Here is a 22,348-nt window from a genome sequence, read left to right on the forward strand (position 1 = left end):
GCGTTTCGCAAACGAAAAGAAAAACGACAAATTAAATTTGTGAAATAAACACAATGGGGAAATTGGGTGAGAAAATGAGGAGCGTGTCTGGGGCAAAACTACCGGCTCACTCTATTTTGTGGAGGAAAAGGGACACACACCTTTCGGCGTGTAGAACGCTTGTTGTGGTTGCTGCTGCGGCGAAATTGCCGGTTGCTGAAGCTGTAGTTGTTGTTGTTGCAGTTGCTGCTGTGCATTTGGCGGCGGCAATGGCAGCGGCAGCTGGGCCCGAGCCACCACACCGCCGCTGCTAATGGCCGCCTGGACACCACCACCAATGGAACCCGGTATCGCCTGCTCGGCTCCATACCCGCCATGTGATCGCGCTGCTCCACTTGTGGCTCCACTTCCGCTCGTCGTCGCCTGTGGTCGCCCACTGCTGGTGGATCGTGTGCCGCGTCCATCGCTTCTTCTCGCCTGATTCGCCGCCGAGTTACGACTCGAATGGCTGCCGCCGGTGGGCAGTGGAACGATTGAGTGACCACCCTGCTGGCGATCCCAATCGTGGGGATGCGACTGGTGATGCGATCTGGAGCCACCGTGGCGACCTCCTCCTCCACCGCCGCCGCTGCTACGGGGATAATGCTGCGCCTCGTGCGCCGGTGGCGGTATGCTTCGAGGACCTGCTCCTCGCTGATTGGGATGACGTTGCTGAAATATTCCAATGCACATTATAATACTTGCAACATAAAGTACTCAAACACCCTACCATTCTTCGCAACGTGTTCATGGGAGCTCTCAGAGTTTCGCTGATGCGACGAGCCCGTCGCTTCTTCGGATTTGAGCTGGGTGTGTGCACGGCACAGCATTTGATAAACGACCCCATGACCACGATGAAGGCCACGCCCATCAGAACCACCAGATACCAGTTATCGACGATCCACTCGGCCACCGTCTGCAGGGTCTCCCGGTTGAGCAGCAGATTCTTCAGTCGCACCAGCGGCCCATCTGCATCCACGGCTCGACATTTGAGGAACACATCGCAGTAGCCCTGGAAGTTGTCGCAAGGCGAACCTGGCTGCAAACTGATGCCACCCTTCTGGATGTTATATTTATCCGCAAACTCGCTGGTGCTGCGACAAGTGGAGGTGTCATTGCCATCCTGACAGGCCAAGTCGCACAGCTTGCGCTTATTCACATGCGGCAGCGTGGTCGAGGTGAGGAAACACTTGGTCATGTTCCAGAGCAGACAAGGCGATCCACTGCATTCTCCCCGAATGCACAGTGCAGTTCCATTGTTGCACATGGTCTTGTCATCCCGATGACGTGGCTCCGGGCACTCGGCGGTCGTTCCATTGCAGGTGCTCGACCAGCTGCACTCCGTCTCCTCCTTGCACTTCTGGTGGTAGCTCGTCGGAACAAAGGTGCAGGAGTTGGACAGGCAGCAAGGACCCTGCGATGGCGAGCACTGCGTCTTGGCGCGGCGTGTACAGCCCTTGGCACTGGAGTTCAGCGATTGGTCGTATTCGCTGATCAGGCGAGGGTAGCAACACTTGTCCTTGCACTCGTCCTCGTTGAACCCACAGTCGCACTCCTCGCCGGACTCCACGATCTTGTTGCCGCAGAAGGCTCCCTCCGAGGCCTTGAAGCAGTCCCGCTTCGAGTTGCCCACCAGCACGTCGAGCACATTTGAGATGTTCCTAATGGAGCAGGGTGAGAACTTCGAATTGTTGGGCCGATCACCCGAGGTGGCACTGGCAAACATAATAAAATTGCCGTTGAGGCCACCGGGGCGACACTCCTGCGGATAATCGTGCTGGGGAGGATAAAATATCAAATAGTTAGTTCCCAGGGCAAACGATATATGAGCAATTTAAGAAACCTACAGGTGATCCAAAGTTATGACCTATTTCGTGGGCCAGGGTTAGCTGCGACACCTTCGGCGGCACCCGGCTGTTGTAGTTAACGAAGGTGATGATTCCCGTATTAAGGGATCGCTTGGTGCTCTGATACTGTCCGCCCACCGTTTCTGTGTAGGTCTTGTATTTCTCGCAAATTCCACCTGAGGCTCCCGAGGCGCTGGCCACCCAGGCCAGTCCCAAAGTACCGCCAGTAAAATCTCTGTAACAGAATAATTTTTTAAATAAGTCAGGGGTGCTTCATACTTAAAGGTACACCAATAACTAACCTGTATGTAAATACATAGGCCAAGCAAAAGTCCGAGTGATCTTCCAGGGAATGGAGATTCAAGAAGTTTGAGACATCCATATGCTCATTGCAAAAGGCATTGTGTGGGCCATTATAGGAATTGCGACAGGCCGAATCGTCATCGATCTTAATTCGTTGCACCTTAAATTTGGAGTATACATATATTATATTACTGTTGTTCATAAATAAATGAAGCGATAATAATAATTTAAATGTATTCTGGTAACATTTATAAAGCATATTTCTTTAAACATAGCCCTTTCTTTAGTATTTATTAAATTTCCAATGAATGTGAAATACTGTCCCACATTTTACAGAAATAATATTTCATAATTGCGGCCCAATTAACGCAATCAATTAGTCCCTGTAATCTGGGATGGCCAAATGGTGCTTTAATATACACACCACTAAAGGCCCGTCTACGCATGGTTTAACCGGCTACCAATGTCCGCTTGTGGTCAGGGACTCTGTGAGGCGGGTCCTGGCCGCTTTGTCCTTATCTCATCATCCCTATTTGTCCGCCTGTGCGTGTGTGTGTGGGGGGGCGTGGGTGTGTGGCCGTTTGTGTACTCACCTCAAAGCGTATGTTGCGATGCTCGGTGCGTCCGTCGAACTTTGTGTTGCGGTAAATGTAATTAACGGCCGTCACGTGATGTGCAATCAGCGATGTGATTTCCTCGCGCGTTTTCTCGTCCACCTCGTACTTGCGCCCACGATCATGCTGCAAACAAAAAAGGACATTGACAAGGTGTTGACAAAAAATTAACGCTATTTTTAGTAGGCGACATCCTGAATATTCCAATACCCTATATATATACATATGTTGCCGAAATAGGTATGGGGATAAATCTTGGAAACGATGTTCTTTGATTTCCAGGTGGTACTGTTCACTTAAAAAATTAAAAAACTGGGTGGCCGGGTTGATATAGAACGTCCCATATTTGTTCCTCTTCCTATACTAAACTTAAACTTAAAAAATGTATTATTAACTATTACTTATAAAGGTACAGAAAACATCGCTTTTCTGATGTTTTAAGAGGCAAAAATCGATAATACATCGAAAAACATCGATGTTTCTCCACCTCTAATTACTTATATCAATCATTGATTTTAAGAAATTTTGACGCACCCAAGCTATGAGTTTTGAAAGCTAAATTGAATTTTGAAAAATCCTCGAAATTTGAAAACCAATAATTGTTAACCGGCAAGGTAGACCGATTTAATTAACGTAAAACCACTTGTGTTTTTGGGGGGCTGGGGTTATAAAAATCCGAAAACCGCAATGCGTTGAAGAACGAAAATGCGCCTGACATCTGTGTAAACGAGTCCGTTGCCCCCCACCACGGCAGACAAACAAAAAGGACCACTCCAAACGCCCCTTTCAACTGAGGCTCATCCAATCCAATCCATGCCAACTCCCACCCAACAAACGCTCTTCAAATATATTTGTATAAAAATGCAAATTCAGCTAAGCCCGTCGAATATTTCAGCTGAAGTTTATAAGGCCTTATGCGCACTCCCCAAACATCCGGGCATCCCGCCATCAGTCTTCCAACGATTTTGGCTCAAAAATCAAAATGCCGCGGGGCCCAAGAGACAAAAAACAAAGGCGAGCGAAAAGGGAAGTGAAGTTCCGCAAACCGAAGTTTATATACTCTTCAAACTACAAGAAAAATGAATAGCCCTGTTGACAGTTTGTAAAAAATAAAAAGGTTTTTATTATCATCCCATAACCTTTAAAAAGGTGGAACAAACTATATTATCGGAACATTATAGAGCGTTAAATTTAATAGGTTTGTTAAAATTAAGGAATATAATTTTCAGCTATACAAAAGCCTCATCAAAAATGCAATACCCTTTTAAAGGATTTTAAAAAAGCGCTATATAAAGAGAGAAATGGAGGTAGAGTGAGCGAAACAAATGCGCGAATTATGCAAAACTCATTGGAAATAAACACACGTGAGGAGGTAGAAAGAGACAGGCGAGAGCGAAGACAAGGAGGAGACGAGAACGAGAGCGTGGGCGGAAACGGAAATAAGGCTGGCACTCTGGTGACGAGGATGTTGACGTCGACATCATCTCGCGTACAATGCGAAAAAATGAACGTAAACATAAAAGTGCGGCGAAAGAACGGCTCTAAATGGGGGGGAGGGGGGATTATTTGGTAGGTACAGTGGGTGGGTGGTGGAGCACGGTTGCGGGCCATAACGGTTGATTGCATACGCTGTACGAGCCGAAGGAGGTCAGCTGATTGGATGATTGCTAAGCTCTGCAGATGCCCCGAAAAGTAGGCAATTCTGCGGATTGCGACAAAAGGGTTCGCTGGGTTTATGGAGCGTGAAAATTCGCTGAATAAGTAGGTAAACAGATTCCTGAGTGTACCAAACATTTGTCTCAAATTTGTACCGAAAAAGAAAAACCTTCGCAGCAACATTTCTTTGAAGTAGTGTTTTTAAAAATTTTAGAAATAAATCAATTTCAAAAAACACTATATAATTGGGCAAACAACTATCTCGCGGCTAAAATGTATTGATTTTCTTATTCACAATTTCCCAAAGGTATTTTTCAAATTTTTTACGACTCACTGAACCATGACACCCTGACAACAAAACCTTAAAATTATGGTGTAGGGCACCAGAGAATTTTTGTTTATCCATATCTTCCAAAATGGAGAGTACGTTCAAAAAAAAACCTTTACAACTACGATGACTACGTGCCCCCTGATATTTCCATCCCAAAAACTTCGGTCCTCCTTTGTTTTATGTGCACTTCACTTTCATGGAAAGTCTGCTGGCTCGTAAAAATTGCAAAATTGATGATTTTTTCCAGTATTTTCCTCCTCTTTTTTAATTTGGATCACGTGCTTTTATGTTGTCAACACCACTGACAGTACTTTAAAGTCGTTTTATGCAATACTCGTACATACATAGTACAAAACTGAACAAAGTATAAGTTGAAATTAGTTTTGAAACGTTGGAATCTTAATTATATTCAATGTTTAAAGTTATCCAACTATATTAAGTTAATTTGGAATCGTTTGTATAAATTCTTGAAGGCCTCTGAAAGGGTGCATTAAGCAGCCCTGCATTATAATTATCATTTCTTAAATGATTTTAAAATCCCTTTATAGAGATATATCGATATATCGAAATATCTTTACAGATACTTACGTCAGCTATGCCTTCGCGTATATGGCGCCAAATCAATGGATCCGTTTGAATGTAGAGCGAGCAGGTATTCTTGTTGTCCTCGCGACCGCGTCCAGGTCCGCCGGATGAGCCCCCGGAGCCACCTCCATTGTCGGTGGCCCGGCGGACGCGCTCGTGGACGAGCTGATGCCAGTCGGCCACGTTGGCGGATGAGCCCAGGCGACGTCCGGTGGAAGGATCATAGAAGGCACCCTCGGCGAAGTTCGCCTCTTTCGTGTACTTCTGATGGGGGTACTTGAAATCCTCATCGCCACTGATGTATTTCTTGGGCGGATGGGGCTGCTGTTGTTGCTGCTGTTGTTGCTGCTGCTGCTGCTGCTGTGGGGCGGACTTTTTGTGCAGCTGCTTCCGGTGGAGCTTTTGGTAGTCCTTTGACATAGGCTCCGGCAACTCTTCGACGGCTGAATTTTGTATGTTCTCCATCCACTCAGAGACCTCATCCGTGATGCCACAGCCGGCCACGTGACCTGTAAAGGAAGAACAAAAGCGTAGAATGAATGAGGGAAGTAAGTTGGTTTGGAATAATACAAAAAGAAAAAAAAACAAAGGGGGTTGAATGGGGAATGTTAATTTGCTGATGCAGTCCGGCATTTGGCGCTTCCCTATCCTACGAAATTCATTGGCAAAATTATTTATGACCTACCAAGTGAAGGCCACAAAAATGTAATTAAAAGCATCCCAACGCAAATGCGATATAAAAAATTTTAATGCAAATGCCAAAGTCAAATGTTTAAGTAAGTAAATGCTGTAAATGAAACAAGTGAGGGTTTGAAAAATCGCTGTGGAAACTCGAAAGGATGTGCATTCTTCCCTTCTGGCGCCTGCTGCACTTTAAAAGCGTATCAACAATTATATTTACAGCTTTTGCCAGGAGCTCCTGGCGGTGCATTGTCTTGGCCAGCGGAAACTGTTAATAGCCGCTAGCCGGTAATGAAAATTTATTGTTTTATTGTTTAAGGGCAGTCAGAGAAACGCGCTCTGCTGCTGCTGCCTTTTATCCACAATCCGAGGACGCGTTTTGCACGCGATTCGCTCGCGTTTTTGCCCCTCATCGCGATTGTCAACATTAAATAAACCAAAAGCGGGCAATGGGATGCAACAGGGCGGAAAAGGGAATAAAGTACTGCACCACAGAGTGGTGCACATTTTTAAAAGCTGCGAGAGTTTTATGGTCCCAGCCATTTACATTCATTTCCAGAATAATCTTGTGAGTTAAGAGAGAGCTACCCCAAATATCTGGGGCAATGAAACGAATATTTAAGTTGAGCGAAAAATGAATGAAACTTAACCATGATATGGAATTCTATCGTAAAAGTAATTCTTTTTATGGCAGTGGCAGTGGCAGTGGCGTGGCTCTTTCATTTAATCAATTGACTGATGGAATGAAGGGATTTATTGAATACTTTAAAGGATTTAAAATCTGTAGCACTTTATTAAGCCATTTCTTTGTCATATGTTTTTTATTTTCTTCCTTGTCATTGCCAACATTTCAATTTTAAATATTTTTAATTGACAGACAGATTTGGTTAGCTTTAATGTGTTATTTTGTTCAGATATTAAAACCTTGTTCTTGATTATAATTAAAAGATACTTGGAAATTTCACCTGGTAAGTTAATGGAAAGAAGTGAGTAACCTTTAACGCATTTAAAAAGGGAATCCATCTATTGCGATATCAAAGACACTCTGCAATTTTTATTAAACATCATTTATGCCACCCGGTTGGCTCCAACTCAAACACCTCCTCAGCATTCCGCCAAGATCCTTTGAGAACCCTCTCAGCCAGCTCGAAAGTCATAACAAGGCAACAGGGCTCTGGTTCCCCACTTCGCCGACACTCTTTTCCTGGCACTGGAATGCCAGGATATGCATCCTGGCGCCAGGACGAGGACCGCTGTCCAGTCCAGTCAGCCAGCCAGCTCCACTCCCAGCTCCCACTGGCAACGTTGCAGCTTTCAGTGGAGCTATAAATTTTTATTTGGCTGATGCTATTGTGTCAAGTAAACGGGGGCGGCATGGAGTTACTGGGTTCTGTTGCTGTTGCCGTGCCATTACCATTATGCATTTGCTTATTCTTCTTCGTTTTCTTCGCGCTCGCTTTTTATTCGCCCGCTCCCAAACTGTTTGTCTTTATTACAAGCATTTTGGCAGCGTTGTCGTTCTTTAGTGCAGAAAGGCAACGTTGCCCAGCACGCGACCTACGCCAAATTTACTACACTTGAAAAAAACAGGACACATTATTGGTCAAAGCCTTAGAACAAACCTTAGATGGTAAAGTACAAAAATCAAAAGTGTTACGATTGTAGGATTATTTACAGTCACAAAATATAAACAAAGTTTCAAATTAATTTTAGAAAATAAATTTTTGAAATTTATGTCAAATTAATTGGATTATGATGTAGGATTGTCTATAAAATCATTATGAAGTGTCCTATATTATACCCAAAAATATATAATTAGATTTAAAATGTTTCTGTAAAGTCGTTTTTAATAAAGAAAATGTAAATAACCCAGAATCACTGGACATTGGATGATAGGAATCCGATTTGATATAAAAATGTTTTTATAAGCTCAATCTAATTATGGGTTTTTAAGAAAGAAATTTTAATTAACCCAGAAACACTGGACATTATATGATAGAAAACCGGTTTCAAATAAACCCGAAGTTCGAAGAAACCTTCGCTTACAAAAAAACGTAAAAACTCCAATAGAATTAATATATTTAATTCAGCGTACTTTCCAAATTATATAAAATTGTTATATCAAATTATATTATCTAAGCCAGAGTAATTCACGTATTTTCTTTAATTTTCACCAGTGCAGCGGACTGTGGTTGCAGGTGGAATGCTGCTCCAGGAAAAGCCGTGGCCATAGACATAGGAGGGAGCCACTAAATACGTAAGCCCTCGAGAAGCCAGTAAAGCCGCAGCAGGCACAGCTTCCGTAAATGCCCCGCTCCTTCCCCCCGAAAAATCCACAGTGGCATGCAATTTGCATATCAAAGGCAACCCCTCGAGTGTGCTGCCTGCAACATTCTACATTCTACTCCCATATATACGTATATACGTATATACTATCCCTAGCAATGTTTTATTTTGTTGCATGCCGCTTCTTACTCCAATGACCCGTTTTTATTTCATTTTGCTGCATCGCCTTCTGCTTGAATTTTCTTTTCGTTTTTCCCACTTTCAGGGCAGCTAGCTTTATTGTTGCTGGCACTCTTATGAGTTTTCGAGTGGGCGGGGGAAGGAGGCGGAGAAGGCTGAATGCATTCAATCGGTATCTGATGTTACCAGGCAACCCCAAGATGTTGTCTGATTTTCGGTTTTTATGTCATCCTCCAGCTAGCTAGCTCGCTTTGACCGACCATGTACTTTGGCTATCCACCCACCCGCTCTAAGCCAAACCAAACTCAAACCCAAAGCCAACTCCGCCCTCAATCGCCTCCATCTCCTTTTACCCATTTCAATCAACAGCTGTTGAGTCGCCATCGCAGGCGTAATAGAGCGCGCGTCTCCTGAACATTTCATTTTTCCAATTTCTCCTTGCCACTCAACGGCTGCTTTTTGCCTTCTGCCCCTTTTCCCACCATGCCTTGCTCCTTTGCTCTAGGACAACTCCTTTTCCTACAGAGGGAGAAAATCTACCAGATCAGGATATAGGGTAATTTTTGGGATTATCCTCCCGATTGGATAAGCCCAAAAATTACCATATAAATTAACAGAAGAATGGTTAGGGCTAAAACTGTAAAAAAGATTAGACTAATACTTTTTTTTTTAAATTTTAAGCCTTTAAAACTCAATATATGAACCTTTTATAGAAGACCATTGAAGGTATAGTTCTTAAATTAAATATTAAATGAAAGACAGCCAGAAGGATAAGCCCAAAAATTAAAATGTATATCAACAGAAGAATGGTTATGGGCAAATCAGTAAGAATTATAAGATTTTTTTTTAATTTTAAACCTTTAAAATTCAATAAATGAAGCTTTTTTAGAAGACCATTAAAGGTAAAGTTCTTATTTAAAATATTAAATGACCCTTTTATTGCACAAATGTAAAGAAAGTTGAAGATACAACAAATTATAATATTATAATGAGCTTATTTTTGATATTTAAATATGTTTTACCCAGATTCCCTAGAACTAAAAAAAAAGTTCTGATAGAAACGAGGACATTATAAGGATAACATTAAGATGTCTCCTTAACTTATTTGTCCAAAACTATAATACAATTTGCTACGAGGGTATAGAGCGGAAGAAATTACAAATAATTCTTATAAACAAAATCAGGAATCGAATTTGTTGTATTTCTGAGTGCACTCGACACTGGCTCCATTTGCTGTCACACATTCCTCGCAGAGCCGCTGGCACATCCTTTGGCCCCTTTTTTCACCCCCCTCACACCCCCTCTGGAGGCACTTCAATCATATTCGCTTTGGCTTTGACTGCATCGCCCAGCGATTCGTCGAGATTTCAGCACAAAGATTAAAGTGCACTTTTGTGTCATCTTTTTGCTGGAGTTCAGATCAACGCTTGCACTTGTACAAGATTTCGCACTGCTTCTTCGATGTTTTACGTGTTTTATGTCGCAGCATTTTTATTTTATTTTATTTGTATTTTTTGTGTCCTTTTTCCTTGTTGCGCCAATTGAACAAAAGCCACGCGCGCGCTCGCCCGACTTATGAATTTTACAACTTCCGTTGCCTTCAGTCGGGCTCAGGGCAGCTTGGGTTTTGTCGTCCTGGCAGCCTTACAAAAAAAAATAGGAGGAAAATAACGAAGGTTCTGAGTAGAGTGGTAAAACTATAAGATACCCTGGGGATTGGTTTTTAATAAGAACTCACATTTAATCCCCAACATTTATTAAATGCCAAAGTGGGGTATAATGCTGCATTTTCACCCTATACGTTTTCTATTAATGTTGGTTTTTTCTACAATTATAAATGTTATAACTTGTTTTTTAATTTTTTGGTACCCTTAACTTCAAGGTGTTTATTTTTTTATAATAGGGCGATTTGTATTTCAATAAATAAAGTTAAAAAAGGTGATAATAAGAATATTATAGATTGTATAATTTTTTTCAATTTATTATTTGTTCCTTAAACGATTTCCTGATAAAACTCCTAAGTTCATGTATAGAAGGAAATTATTTTTTTTTAATTTAGAATTATTAGAATATTGAACCTTATAGGATCAAGAATAGGCTGGAACTGATGGGTATAAATAAAAGATGGAGCAGGAAATTTACCGGGAGTCGGAGACAAACGACGTTCAGACATGCAAGCGGCTTTCGTAGCAAGGCTTTTGCCCCCAACTTCCTTACTTGATCCTCCTTGCCACTCCCACAACACCCACACCACCCAACGCCCCTCCGCCCACTTTCGCCTCCCAATTACGGGCATGGTCCCATTCAGGCCACTTGTGGCCTTTGCTTTCTGGGCGAGTGTGTGTGAGATGCGCAAGCAAAAATGAAAAATAATCCCAAATTCAATTGCAAATGAAATTGAGGGCGAAAGACGCCATAAATACACGTACACACACACACAAAGAGCATTCAAGCCCACCCCAAAGGAACCCAAAACTGAATCAGCACCCCAAAAGGCCATAACAGACGCTTTACACAATTTCGACGGTTTAAAAGCAAAATAAGGGAACAACCCAGAATGAAAAAAAATATAACTGAATAAGGGAACACCAAATATTTGAGGCAACAAAAGTTCAGACACACACAGAGTTGCAACCAAGAGGTTAAAATACTCTTACAAAAGGAAATGTATGAATGGGAATACGAGTATTGCATTAAAAATACAGCACTGTTCTGAGTATTACCAAAATAGTATGAAATGTTAAGCAATTTTTAAAAAACTTTTAATATTTACCTCACAATTTGTAAAGTAGAGCTTTTGTGAAAAATTGATTGGCTTTTCTTTAGCAGACGGCTTAATTTTTTAAGAATAAAAGTACATAAGGGAAGATTATAAAAGTATTTAAAGCTATGCCATTTTTTTAAAGATTTTTATTGTGTCATTTTAACGATTCCCCCGACCTATATCTAAAATCCAAGTGCTTTCCGCGGAAAAGCATCAAAAATTATATAGCATACAATTGGGCGCCATAAATGCTGTGGGCCCAGTTGTGGGCGTACATTAAATGGGCGTGGCATGTGCGTGTTTGCTGCTGGCGTTGCTTTTGCATTAACAAGTGAAAATCATCGCAAAATGCTCATCGCTGCTGCTTTTACTGGGCTTTTGATGCGTGGATGTCGGGGACGCAATTCATACAATTTTCCCTAATTTGCTTTTATTTTGTAAATGATTTGATTACCACGTTGTTACCGTTCCCGCTGCTGTTTATTTATTTAATCATTTCTTCTTTTGTTTATTCGGATCCCTCCCTCATCCTCATGAGCACATTTAGTCTTAATTTGTTTACCCGACAATTGTTACGCTTTTTGTATTTGCCTTAATTAAAAATGTTTTAATTTGCACAATTGTTCGGCGATAAGCGCTATGGGCAAAAAGGGAGATGGAGGTCCTTAAGGGCTTAAAATGAAATTATACGGCACGTTTACATTTTTCTTGATTTTCAGAATAAATGTTGTTTTATAGAAATCATTATAGGGAGGATCATTTTGATATCCGCATGGTAAAATTATTCAGTATTATTTTTCTCTCAATGAAAGTCGATTCACATCGGAAATAAGAGATAAAGTGAAATGCTCTGGGTAAGAGCAAGTTCTGACGTTCTTATCTGAGTTGAAAATGTTCTTGAAAATAAAAACGACTACTTTAAGTTGAAAATGTTCTTGAAAATATAAACGACTTTTTTAAGTCGAAAATGTTTTCAATATACTTGAATAAACTTGATTGGCGGTATGTACATTGTTTATCTCAACAACTAAATTATGAGTCCATTTTGTTCTGATATTAAGAGCCCAAAATGTACTTACACGGATTTTAAGAACGAATGTTCTTAATTCAAGAGTTGATTATTGGAATATCTCTCTCTATGTACCAAAGTGATACGTCATATCTTATCGTTTTCAAGACCTATATTTATCTGCAAAAAAATATGATATATCCAAATTTTCATAGTTTATGTTTTGGATAATGAGTTCCTAACGCTTTAAAACGCCTACCGACTGTGTCCGAGTCTTAAAGGCCACAACCATGACCTACCTTCCTCCCTTACCCATATGGATAACTAATGTCTTCTGCCCGTGGCGACAGCCTTCCGTTGTTGTCACACTTTGGCAGAAAAAGTGTCGCCGTCATCGTCGTCACCTGCGCTTTGGCACTTTCGCATAAAGCCACACTCGCAAGGGCCAAGAAGCAGATTACGCATTTTGGCCGCGTCCATGGCGAAGGCAAAACAAAACGTCCGACAGAACGAAAGTCCGTCCGTTTTGGCGACACCCGCTGCCTTCCGCATACAAATTAGTTTTTCTGCCTCGGACTTGTGTCCTTCTTCTGGAACAAAAACAACCTACACCCACCACATTCATCGTTGAATACGATTCCCATTTCCGTGCCTTTTTTCTTCTTTTCCTAACAAGAGCACATTAATATTAAATACCATTGATCAAAATAGTGATACATATGCATGGGGTTCTATCCCTGGATTTCTACATATGCTGGGTGACTAAGAACTTTTGGGTTAGGAAAACAGTTTGACCACCAAATAAATTATTTATATTTTTCTTGGTATGAAAGGGAGGTTTTCAATTGAGTTTTTTTAATCTATTTAGGTCTTAGTTTTATTATGAAACTTACGTGTACCTATATTTATCCCTGGATTTCTACATATGCTGGGTGACTAAGAACATTTGGGTTAGCAAAACAGGTTAACCACAAAATAAATTATTTATATTTTGCTTAGTATGAACGGGAGGTTTTCCATTGAGTTTTTTTATCTATTTAGGTTTTGGGTTTATTATAAAAAGTTGAATACAATTAAAAAGGTAACCAATAGATGATGTAACAATAAATACAAATAAATTGATTTCAATTCTTTTAAAGGTACCCTAAGAAATCTTTTAACCAAGCTTTGTTAGTTTGGTTTATTTTTTCAAACACAAATCTTGATTGACTTGTATTGCAAAGCCCAGAAACTGTCACAATCAGCTCAAATCAAGTTATTCAATGCAGGGCTTCCGGGAGGCAGAAGGGCAGGCAGGTAGAAGTCTAATTGTCGCAGCTGTTAAAACCCCACTTGGCATTCGAATTCGGATTCCGATTCGCATTCGCATCCGCATCCGTATCTCCAATACCAATCATCCGTAACTTTGCACTCAGCCCAACTCAACTCAAGTGCCAGGAAAAGATAAACAAAATTTGTTTCTGTGCGAATGGACGTTGAAGTTGAACGACAAAAGCTTAGTTAGAAGGCAAAAGCAAACGGTAGCCAAGCAATTTGTGGTCAAGTGCAAACTGAAGGCGACCGATGACAAGGACGAAGACTACAATCATGATGAAGATGATGATGATGGCGATGGCGATGGCGATGGTGATGGTGATGGCTCCCGGAATGACTTTGGGCCAAATGAAAAAGAAAAGTTCGTAAACGACAGAGCTCTCCACCCGCCCGCCTCTAAATGGGCTAGAAATAAGCCAAATGTATGGTCTCGTCTTCTCTGTATCGGGCACTAATTAACGACGGAATAATTTCCCCTGCCAGGCAAATGGAAAAGAGCCACAGGACTCGGTCGGCCTGATTGCTCCTGTGGATGGGGATGGTAATGGGGAGGAGAAGGTTGGTTAGTGGCTCTTCTGGTTGCTCTGCTCTTGGAATTAGAAAAGTTCATTCGACAGTGCAACTGTTTGGCTTTTGACCTGCTCCTTTGCCGGTGCAGCTGCTATTCCATCTGCCTTACCTCTTATAGGCAGCGTTTTGCATGCAAGCCAAAGTGCAATATCAACAAGGTTGGGCCAAAAACCCCGAGAAATATGTCGACTTGTCACACAAAGCACAAACTTCCACTGGGACAACCGCCTGACATTGAACACACGTGCACACACAGGAGGCTCAGAAGGAGGAGGACTAGACTCCTATTCCCTTGAACAGGGGCTGGAATTTGAAGCTAAACTATGTTGGGAGCTCAGTGCCCAAGGCACTGGCACTGATAAGACAGCCGAGAATGCACAAATGTGTGGGGATATTGGAACCACCCAATCCGGAGAATGTGGGCACACCATATGCCTAGGGTGAAAAAACGGGGGGAGGGCACACGAAATTGTTGGGAATTTTCATTGCATGCAGTTCGACCATAAAATAAATGGAGAACCCTATGCGGTTGTACATGTATTCGAAAACCCACGCATCCACACACTTTATATATAGTATATCCATTTAAAAGCAGGTGGACAGGCTGGAGAGGGCCGCAGAAAACTGGTTAGGACATATGGAACTTATGGCCTAACTGATAGTGATTGACAAAATAGAGTGTTGTGCAAAGTCAGCTGAAAGTAACGTTATATACTGAAAGAAACAACGTATGTGTTTTGGGGTATACCGATTTTGTTAAAGATTATATTTCGAAAATAAGTGATTTAACATTTTCCATATACATAACTACATTTATTTTTAAAATTTCAGTAATATTATAAAGCCTAAAGATAGAAAAACCAAATTTGTCAACAAGATGGAAAAATTATTTTTTTTGGCTTTGGTATATTGTTTCTAAATCTTGCAGGTCTGTAATTCCTACTAATATCTATAGTTTAACTTTAAAGCCTAAATTGTTGCCCTCTGTACAAAATAACTGTACTAGCTTCATTTCCTCAACTGCAAACCAAAACGGAAGCAACAAATATCATCAAGCCCAATTGCATTTGTGGCCGAAAACTGGAAATATTTACTTGCCCGGTTGGGTTGGAATTTCGGCATTGCCTTTGGCCAGAGGGAGACGACAGATAAGCAGAAAGGAGTTTCCTGCCCATTTGGCCAAAAGAGGAAGAGCCGGCCAAGTAAGTCGACCAGTCGAAATAAAGATGGACAGTAAAGATGGGTGGGCGGTGTACTACGGAAAATGTGAAGCGAGAAGCTTCGTGCTGGCCCATGATAAAAGTGGTTTATGGCTATGGTTAAGGACTGTCTATAGGTTCTCCGACGTAATCTACTGTTAAGAACTGCATTATGCTCTTTGTCATGTTGTCCAATTTTGTTGGGGGTGATGAGTTTATGAGGTGTCGGGGCTCAACACTTTTGGCTTGTAAGGGATGTCTTTCCAAAAAGAACCATCTTGACAAAGAAATATTATTAAGCTGATTATTAAATAACCTTAATATTGTTGATATTTTTTAAATATCTTTGGTATTTTGCACAATTAAACGCATTAAATCCAAAATAGTACTTCGTTTACCTAATAGACTTCTCTCCTACTTCATTTAATTGGAAAACAAGATATTATTTACCGTAATCTGACTACAAAACAAGCCCTTATACCCTGGATTTCTGTTGAACGTTGCCTACAAAGTCAAAATCACTTGGGACTTTCAGACCAATGCGAACAATTTTGAACTTGTTTCAAATTCAATTGGAACCCTCGAGAGGCTGCTACGTTCCCGAACCACAGGGCACATGAGAACATGTTTGTGTGTTTGGCAGCAGTTACAGTCGCCTATGACAACAGAGTTGCCGTTGTCGTTGTCGATGTCATCGTCATTATCAAGAGCCTGACACCCTTCGGAAGTGCCGCCCACCAATGTCCCGAAAATAGCCCGTAAAGCACTTAAAAAAGACCGCATGACAGCCAGCGGGCGTCTAACAATACCCGTCTCTTTCAGATTTTCGTTCTATCCTGTTTTTCAGTTCGGTTGGAGAGGTTGCCAACCATAATCGATGGTTGATGTCGCCAAAGTCTTTACAGGTTGCCAGTATATCTGTGCACTGGACGAAACCCAAATGCCATACTAAACTTAATTATTAATAGGTACTATACATTTTATTATTAGTAAAATCACTTAATGTAATGGAAATAGTCCTATTTATTTTTAGATTAATATACTAAATATTGATATTATTGAAACCCTTGTTTTCAAGTGTATGAGTAGTGTCTTTGTAGCCCCGACCAACCGCAATTTGCACTTCAATTTAAACTTGCTGAATGAAGTGTTCATTGCCCGTTTCCCCTTCCTGTTGCTGCCCAGTTTCGTCTTGGGATGTAAGGATCCAAGTCTCAGATTTTCCACAACCCACAGTCTGAATATAAGGGACATGTTAATTAGAGCCTATTGAAGGCAATAACTGCATGAGGCCGGGCACTTGACTATTTGGTTATTTCAGTCCCTCCATCAAATTATGTTTATTTTTGTATATGTATATATTCATTTGTGCAGGCATATTTGGCCCAGCACTGCCCGAACCTAATGTCCATTTTAATTAAACTCAAACATGTGCGTATTTATAGATGTCTGTACGAACAAACAGATTCCCCAAATGGCCCATTGAACTGACACTGGGCTCCCAAGGCACTTGGTTACTAACAAATTTACGAGCATGTATGTATTTATGCATATAAATATATTCCCCCACACACTGGCCATTCCGTTCAAAGGGGAAATTTAATATTTTAGCAGTTAAATTATTTGGCACTTGTAATAAAACAAACAACTTGTAGCCGGCAGCTGAAGCTCCAGCTGAACATCCTCCCAAAACGCAGTGGACAAGTGCAAAGTGTTAAAGCGCAAAACTTTCGGAAGCCGCAGAAACTGCAGTGCAGGACGAAATGCAGGGGAAGCCCCATAATGTGCCTGGCCTGCTCGTCCTGACCAAATGTTGTTAAATAGCACGAGCAAAATGTAAATATAAATGTTCAACACAAGATTTATGCATATTTTGAAGTTGGCTAGAGAGCAATGTCCTTGGTCAACAGGGCGGCAGATGTGCGTATGTGCTTGTGTACATTTTAAAATTGTTTAAAATTCGTCTGGTATTGCAGCTGTTGCAAGGACATCAACTGCAGGCACTCCTTCTTGCTGGATTCCGCACGAATTATGCTTCAAGACATTGGCTATAGCCCGAAGCTTCTTTTAGCTGATGTTTGTCATGTTGCATATACGTACGTTCTACATACATATAGCCTAATTCCACATGACCACCCTCAACTGGCTGGGTCATGTAAGCTTGGTGAAATCCATTTGGCCACATTACGCATACGCCATGTGGCCGCCTGACAATATAAACTTCTGTTTAACTCTTGATTGTAAAAGTTTTGGGTGGCATTTTTAATACGACTGTTTATCTAGCTTGTGTTTCCAAAAACATTTTAAGAGTAATTTAGTTGAAATCTAAAATCAAATATATATTTGCAGAATTTATTACTAAAATTGAAAAGCACTTCTATAGCAAATAGAAAATGTATTAGTGTAAATATTTGTATTTGCACTTAATTTTATCTTACTAGTGCCTAAGAAAAGACCAAAAATAATCAAAGTAAATTTATTTGCTTTATTTTTCGATGAGAAAGTTTGAGTTCTAAATAACAATATACAAAAATGTACTCAATTTTTGGAAAATAAATCCTGTTAGAGGTGATTTATTCATTTCAGTTAAATCTTTCTCAGCACTTGAAAGAATATCTATCCTAGCTTAAAGTCCACTGGAATACCAACGTGTGCAACGTCAACCACAACGATTAATTTAATATTTCTCGGACAGAATCACGAACGTCTCACACCCAAAAGCCTCGGGCTCTTTCTGCCAGTGGTCCCCAAAAACTCCGACGCATCTCCGTTGTGCTGCTGTCACCTGGACAGTTTGGATAAGAGTGGCAACAGCACTGCAGCCAAACATTTGCATAAATATTTGCGAGATTCGCAGAGTGGTGAGCATCCCGCCCCCCAAAAAACCAGAAAATGTCCCCATTTCGTTGATGACGGCGACAGATTTTAAATACATTTTGCACTCTGCGCTCGGTGGTGTACGGACCACCATATACCCGTCGGCAACAATTATTGGTTTGAGCGTTGTCCGCAGTCCAGGTGTCGGAGTTTCGGTGCTGAGGATACGGGCATGGGGTTACGGGTTACGGGTTACGGACAACGATTCATGGGAGCCCTGACCGGATTCCCCAAAATAACGAGTTTGTGGTAAATTGAATTGTTCAACATCCACACTGCCTGCCCCGTCCAAGCCATTCCATTCCCGATTATACCATTCCGTACCCTCAATAAAATCGTTGCACCGTTTCATTTTGTCCAGATACGTTCGTATGATGCGGTTTTGCTATTGGTACTCCTTAATTTTTAAGCTGTGGGTATATAAGACACTTAATATGTATTAAAAAAGTATATTTCTAAATATTTTTAATATTTTTTTCTCCAAACATTTAATTTTTCTGACCAATTTATTTATTTAATTAAAAAAAATTACCTATATTAAGCACTAAGTATTTGTAAGTCATAACTAAAAAGGAACTATAACTATATTTCTCGTCATTTCCTTAAAACCTTTACTCTTTGAACATTCTATGTAACTGACGTAGCTTAAATTATTTATAAACTCGTCGGTGTGTGTCTACCTGTTCAGGATAAAGATGATGGATACACAGAGATGTGGCATAGAAATTATGATGGTCATAAATTTAATTTGCTTCAACTTTTTTATATTTTTTCCTTATATCACTTTTTGCTGAAGGCTGACAGCGACTGCAAAGTGGATTTTTATCGCTAGCCAATGAAATGTTCCACAAAATATTCGGCGAAAAATCTGAAGTATTTATTGAAGAAATAACTTTTTGTCAATAATACAATAGCAAGCGTCAGCATTGTATTTTTATGTTTCGATCATGTGATATACACATTATAGTTCTATAAAAAGTGTTATACATATGTCCTTCCCTCTGTCAAAATGTCTCGTTTTGTGATGACTACATTAAATAGAGTGGAAGATGCAATCCCTCATCATTTCATACCCATATCGGACGATTATGATGACAGATTGCTTTATCGTGATATATCTGCAACAACCACCCAATTCGCAGACTTGTTGCAGCATTTCGGCAAGGCAATCAAAGTGGCATGCAACACAAATGTGCAATCTAGTTGCAACCCCAACCCGAATAGCTGCTGAAAAATAAAAGCGATCCCAGTTGAAGTGGCACAACAACACAATGTCATGGCTGGGAAGCTTCGTCAGGTGTGTTTTTGTTTGATGATGCGAGGGGCTTGTGGAAGGCCAGGCCATTCCAGCTAGACAAAAAAGCCATTAAAAGCGACTTAAATGTTGCGAAATGCTTTCACGCTCTCTGGCTGCAAACTGCACTCTGCAATCCGTTGGAAAACAGAAGGTTAGAACAGGTGGGAGGGCAAGGTGCCGCGCGCGTGCGTTGCCCATGGCGCATTTTCATTTGCCCCAAAACATTTATTAAATTTTAAAATCTAATTTGAATTTTCACGCCACACAGACTGAACACGGCAACAACAACAACTCGATAAACAACATCAAACAAAAGGGGTACGAGTAACGAAACCAAACGAAGTGTATCAGAAGAAGCCGTCGCGAGGAGAAAAAGCCAGACTGGCAGACAGACGAGTTCTAAAAAAAGGGACATTATGGATAAATCCGGTGCTCGGAGGATGACTGTGCAGAACCGAGGGCAACAGCGTGGAACTGAATACAGCATTATGGAATGTGTACTACGTGTGATAATAAAGAGCGACGGAAGAGGGTCTCGCAACTAACTACTTATGAAATAGTCACAAAATGAAAAGTCCTTCACAATAATATAACAAATACTTAAATTTTAAATACTAATTTAGCATATTTTTTAATAATTAAATAAATAAATATAATAGAAAGTGAGAAGAATAAAATATAATTCTGCTTGCCTGTTTTTTGTTAATTATCTTGAAGCGTATAATTTCTCTAGAGCTCGTATTAACCTTCACCAACTGACAATGAATATGAAAACCCATTTCGTGTTAAAGTTCAAAAACACCCGAGGCATGAGTTTTAACCAAACATGAAATATGAAAAGTTGGCATGTTGCATATCAGAGATTCATTATCCTTGGACAAATGTCAATTAAAAGTAAAGCGTAAAAATAATAAACACTATGGACATTGTCATTTCTGAGGTGGTGGTGTGCTCATAAAAAGCAGTTCGGAGTGCTCATAAAAAGTAACGCATAGTTTGGGGGGAGTAGTGGGCATAAAAAGTTAGTCATGCGAGATTTTGGTTGTCGTTGTAGTTTTCGTCGTTGTCGTTGGCGTTGTTTTCGCTGTTCTGCGTTGGTCAGCGCTCCGAAACCCCATAAAACTGCACAACTTCAATTAATTTTCACATATGGCAGTTTGGATGGGGAGGGGGGAAAACACCATTCAGCTGGGGCAGCGGTCAACGGCAGTAGCAGCTGACTCTGAACCCTGTTCAGTGAATTCAATTAACCGCAATTTCCATACCAGCGGGGCGGGGTGGAGGCTCTTTCTCTCTATCAAATGCAATTGTTGTGCGGTTGGCAAACAGCAGGCCAAAAAAAAACGAAATAAAAGTTTGTGGTATACAAATTTTTATCATGTCAGCTAAAAAAGTATAAAACAAAAAAAACAGGGGTTAAAAAATGGGGGAAGGGCTCAAACATAACGACTCTGAAGTATGATAATAATTAAAACAGTTTTCTGAAATTTAATATGCATTGTATACAACATATGCAAATGTTCATCTGCCAGTTTTTACGATTGGTTCTTGTTGCCATTTGTAATTTGTCACTTCTAATTGCACTTTCTGTGCTGTCCGTCTGTGTGCACTTGATTTTTGTTGACTTTTGCATTGTAATTATGCGGTCAGATTTGAATTGAGATTCAGCAGCAGCAGCAGTCGATTCAACGAGCTAACGATGCAGATGACCCATTTCTGGTGAGCTGGTTTGTAATTAGCTCGTCCAGTTCATTTGTTGCCCTTTCCATGTAATAGACAGGAAACTACTGACTGCGATGGCTGGCTTGTTGATTTGCATGTTCGGACTCGGATTCGGATTTGATTGGAAATGGTCGGTGAACATTCCATTTCCAATGGAGGAGAAAGGGTACTATTATGGCTAAATTATAAGCGGATCGCATGTGGCAGACAATTTCGAAAGGAAGCTGATTAATCGGGATTTCGCATTAGGCAAATTATCCAAAATGGAAGGTTGTTAAATCGAAGTTTATAGCGAACTTGCCCATTTTTACTTTTAGGCAATTAAATCCATAATAAGGAATGTATAATTATTTACATAAAAAAATTTATTTAAATATTTTTTCAGTACCATTATTTTTTGGACATCTAGTGAAATGTATTTTCAGTGCCAATACTTTTGGGACATATAATGAAATGTATTTTCAGTATCATATATTTTTTGACAATCTTATGAAATTTTTTTAAGTATCATTAGTTTTTTTTAATGTCATCAGATATGTTTTCAGTAGCATTACATTTTTCAATTCCAATAAAAAGTGTTTTCATTGGCATTACTTTTTTAATGATAATTGAAAAACAATGCTAATGCTTATAGTCACATCTCTGTTCCATATCAGTGAAAGCCGTATTCTGTTACTCTGAGTTCTAGTAATAATATTTTTCCGTAATATATCAGCAACATTTCAAAATTAAAAATTCTTTTTTTTTCATATTTCATTTATTAATTCATTTTCAAATAAACAAAATATACATTTTTCAGTGCATGCAAAAAAGTCCTTGGGCGTTATCTTACTTTAAAGAGTTATTTCACCCCAATGTTTTCCTATAGTGCGGTTTTTTTGAGACATCCGTACTTCCTAAATGTCCATTCCCCTCTTTAACTTAATCGTACAATTATCCTTAACTCCTTTATCCATTTATCACTGCCCTGCATTCTAAATAAATGTTCTCCACAGACCGACCTGCCAAGTCAAATGCAAAATAACAGGCACTTTGTGAATATTCCGCAGCACCAACACCCCCTAACAAATAACTGCTGACCGCAGAGTCAGAAAA

At 40.4% G+C, this 22,348-nt stretch overlaps 1 protein-coding gene across 4 annotated transcripts in view; it reads right to left on the reverse strand.

The window, feature by feature from the left end:
- LOC119546923 (disintegrin and metalloproteinase domain-containing protein 10) overlaps positions 1-22,348 on the reverse strand; it is a 91,480-nt gene that overhangs the window by 1,407 nt on the left and 67,725 nt on the right. For 3 of the 4 annotated variants that reach the window (XM_037853556.1, XM_037853555.1, XM_037853554.1), the window contains exons 6-11: positions 5,358-5,863; positions 2,762-2,908; positions 2,168-2,328; positions 1,866-2,100; positions 749-1,795; positions 141-690 (exon numbers count right to left, since the gene is read on the reverse strand). In XM_037853556.1, coding sequence (XP_037709484.1) covers positions 141-690; positions 749-1,795; positions 1,866-2,100; positions 2,168-2,328; positions 2,762-2,908; positions 5,358-5,863 — 2,646 coding nt within the window. The remainder of the gene's footprint in view (positions 1-140; positions 691-748; positions 1,796-1,865; positions 2,101-2,167; positions 2,329-2,761; positions 2,909-5,357; positions 5,864-22,348) is intronic. The other variant, XM_037853557.1, reaches the window with a different exon arrangement.

This window comes from Drosophila subpulchrella, chromosome 2L (genome assembly GCF_014743375.2).
Source record: "Drosophila subpulchrella strain 33 F10 #4 breed RU33 chromosome 2L, RU_Dsub_v1.1 Primary Assembly, whole genome shotgun sequence".
NCBI classification, from domain to species: Eukaryota; Metazoa; Arthropoda; class Insecta; order Diptera; family Drosophilidae; genus Drosophila; species Drosophila subpulchrella.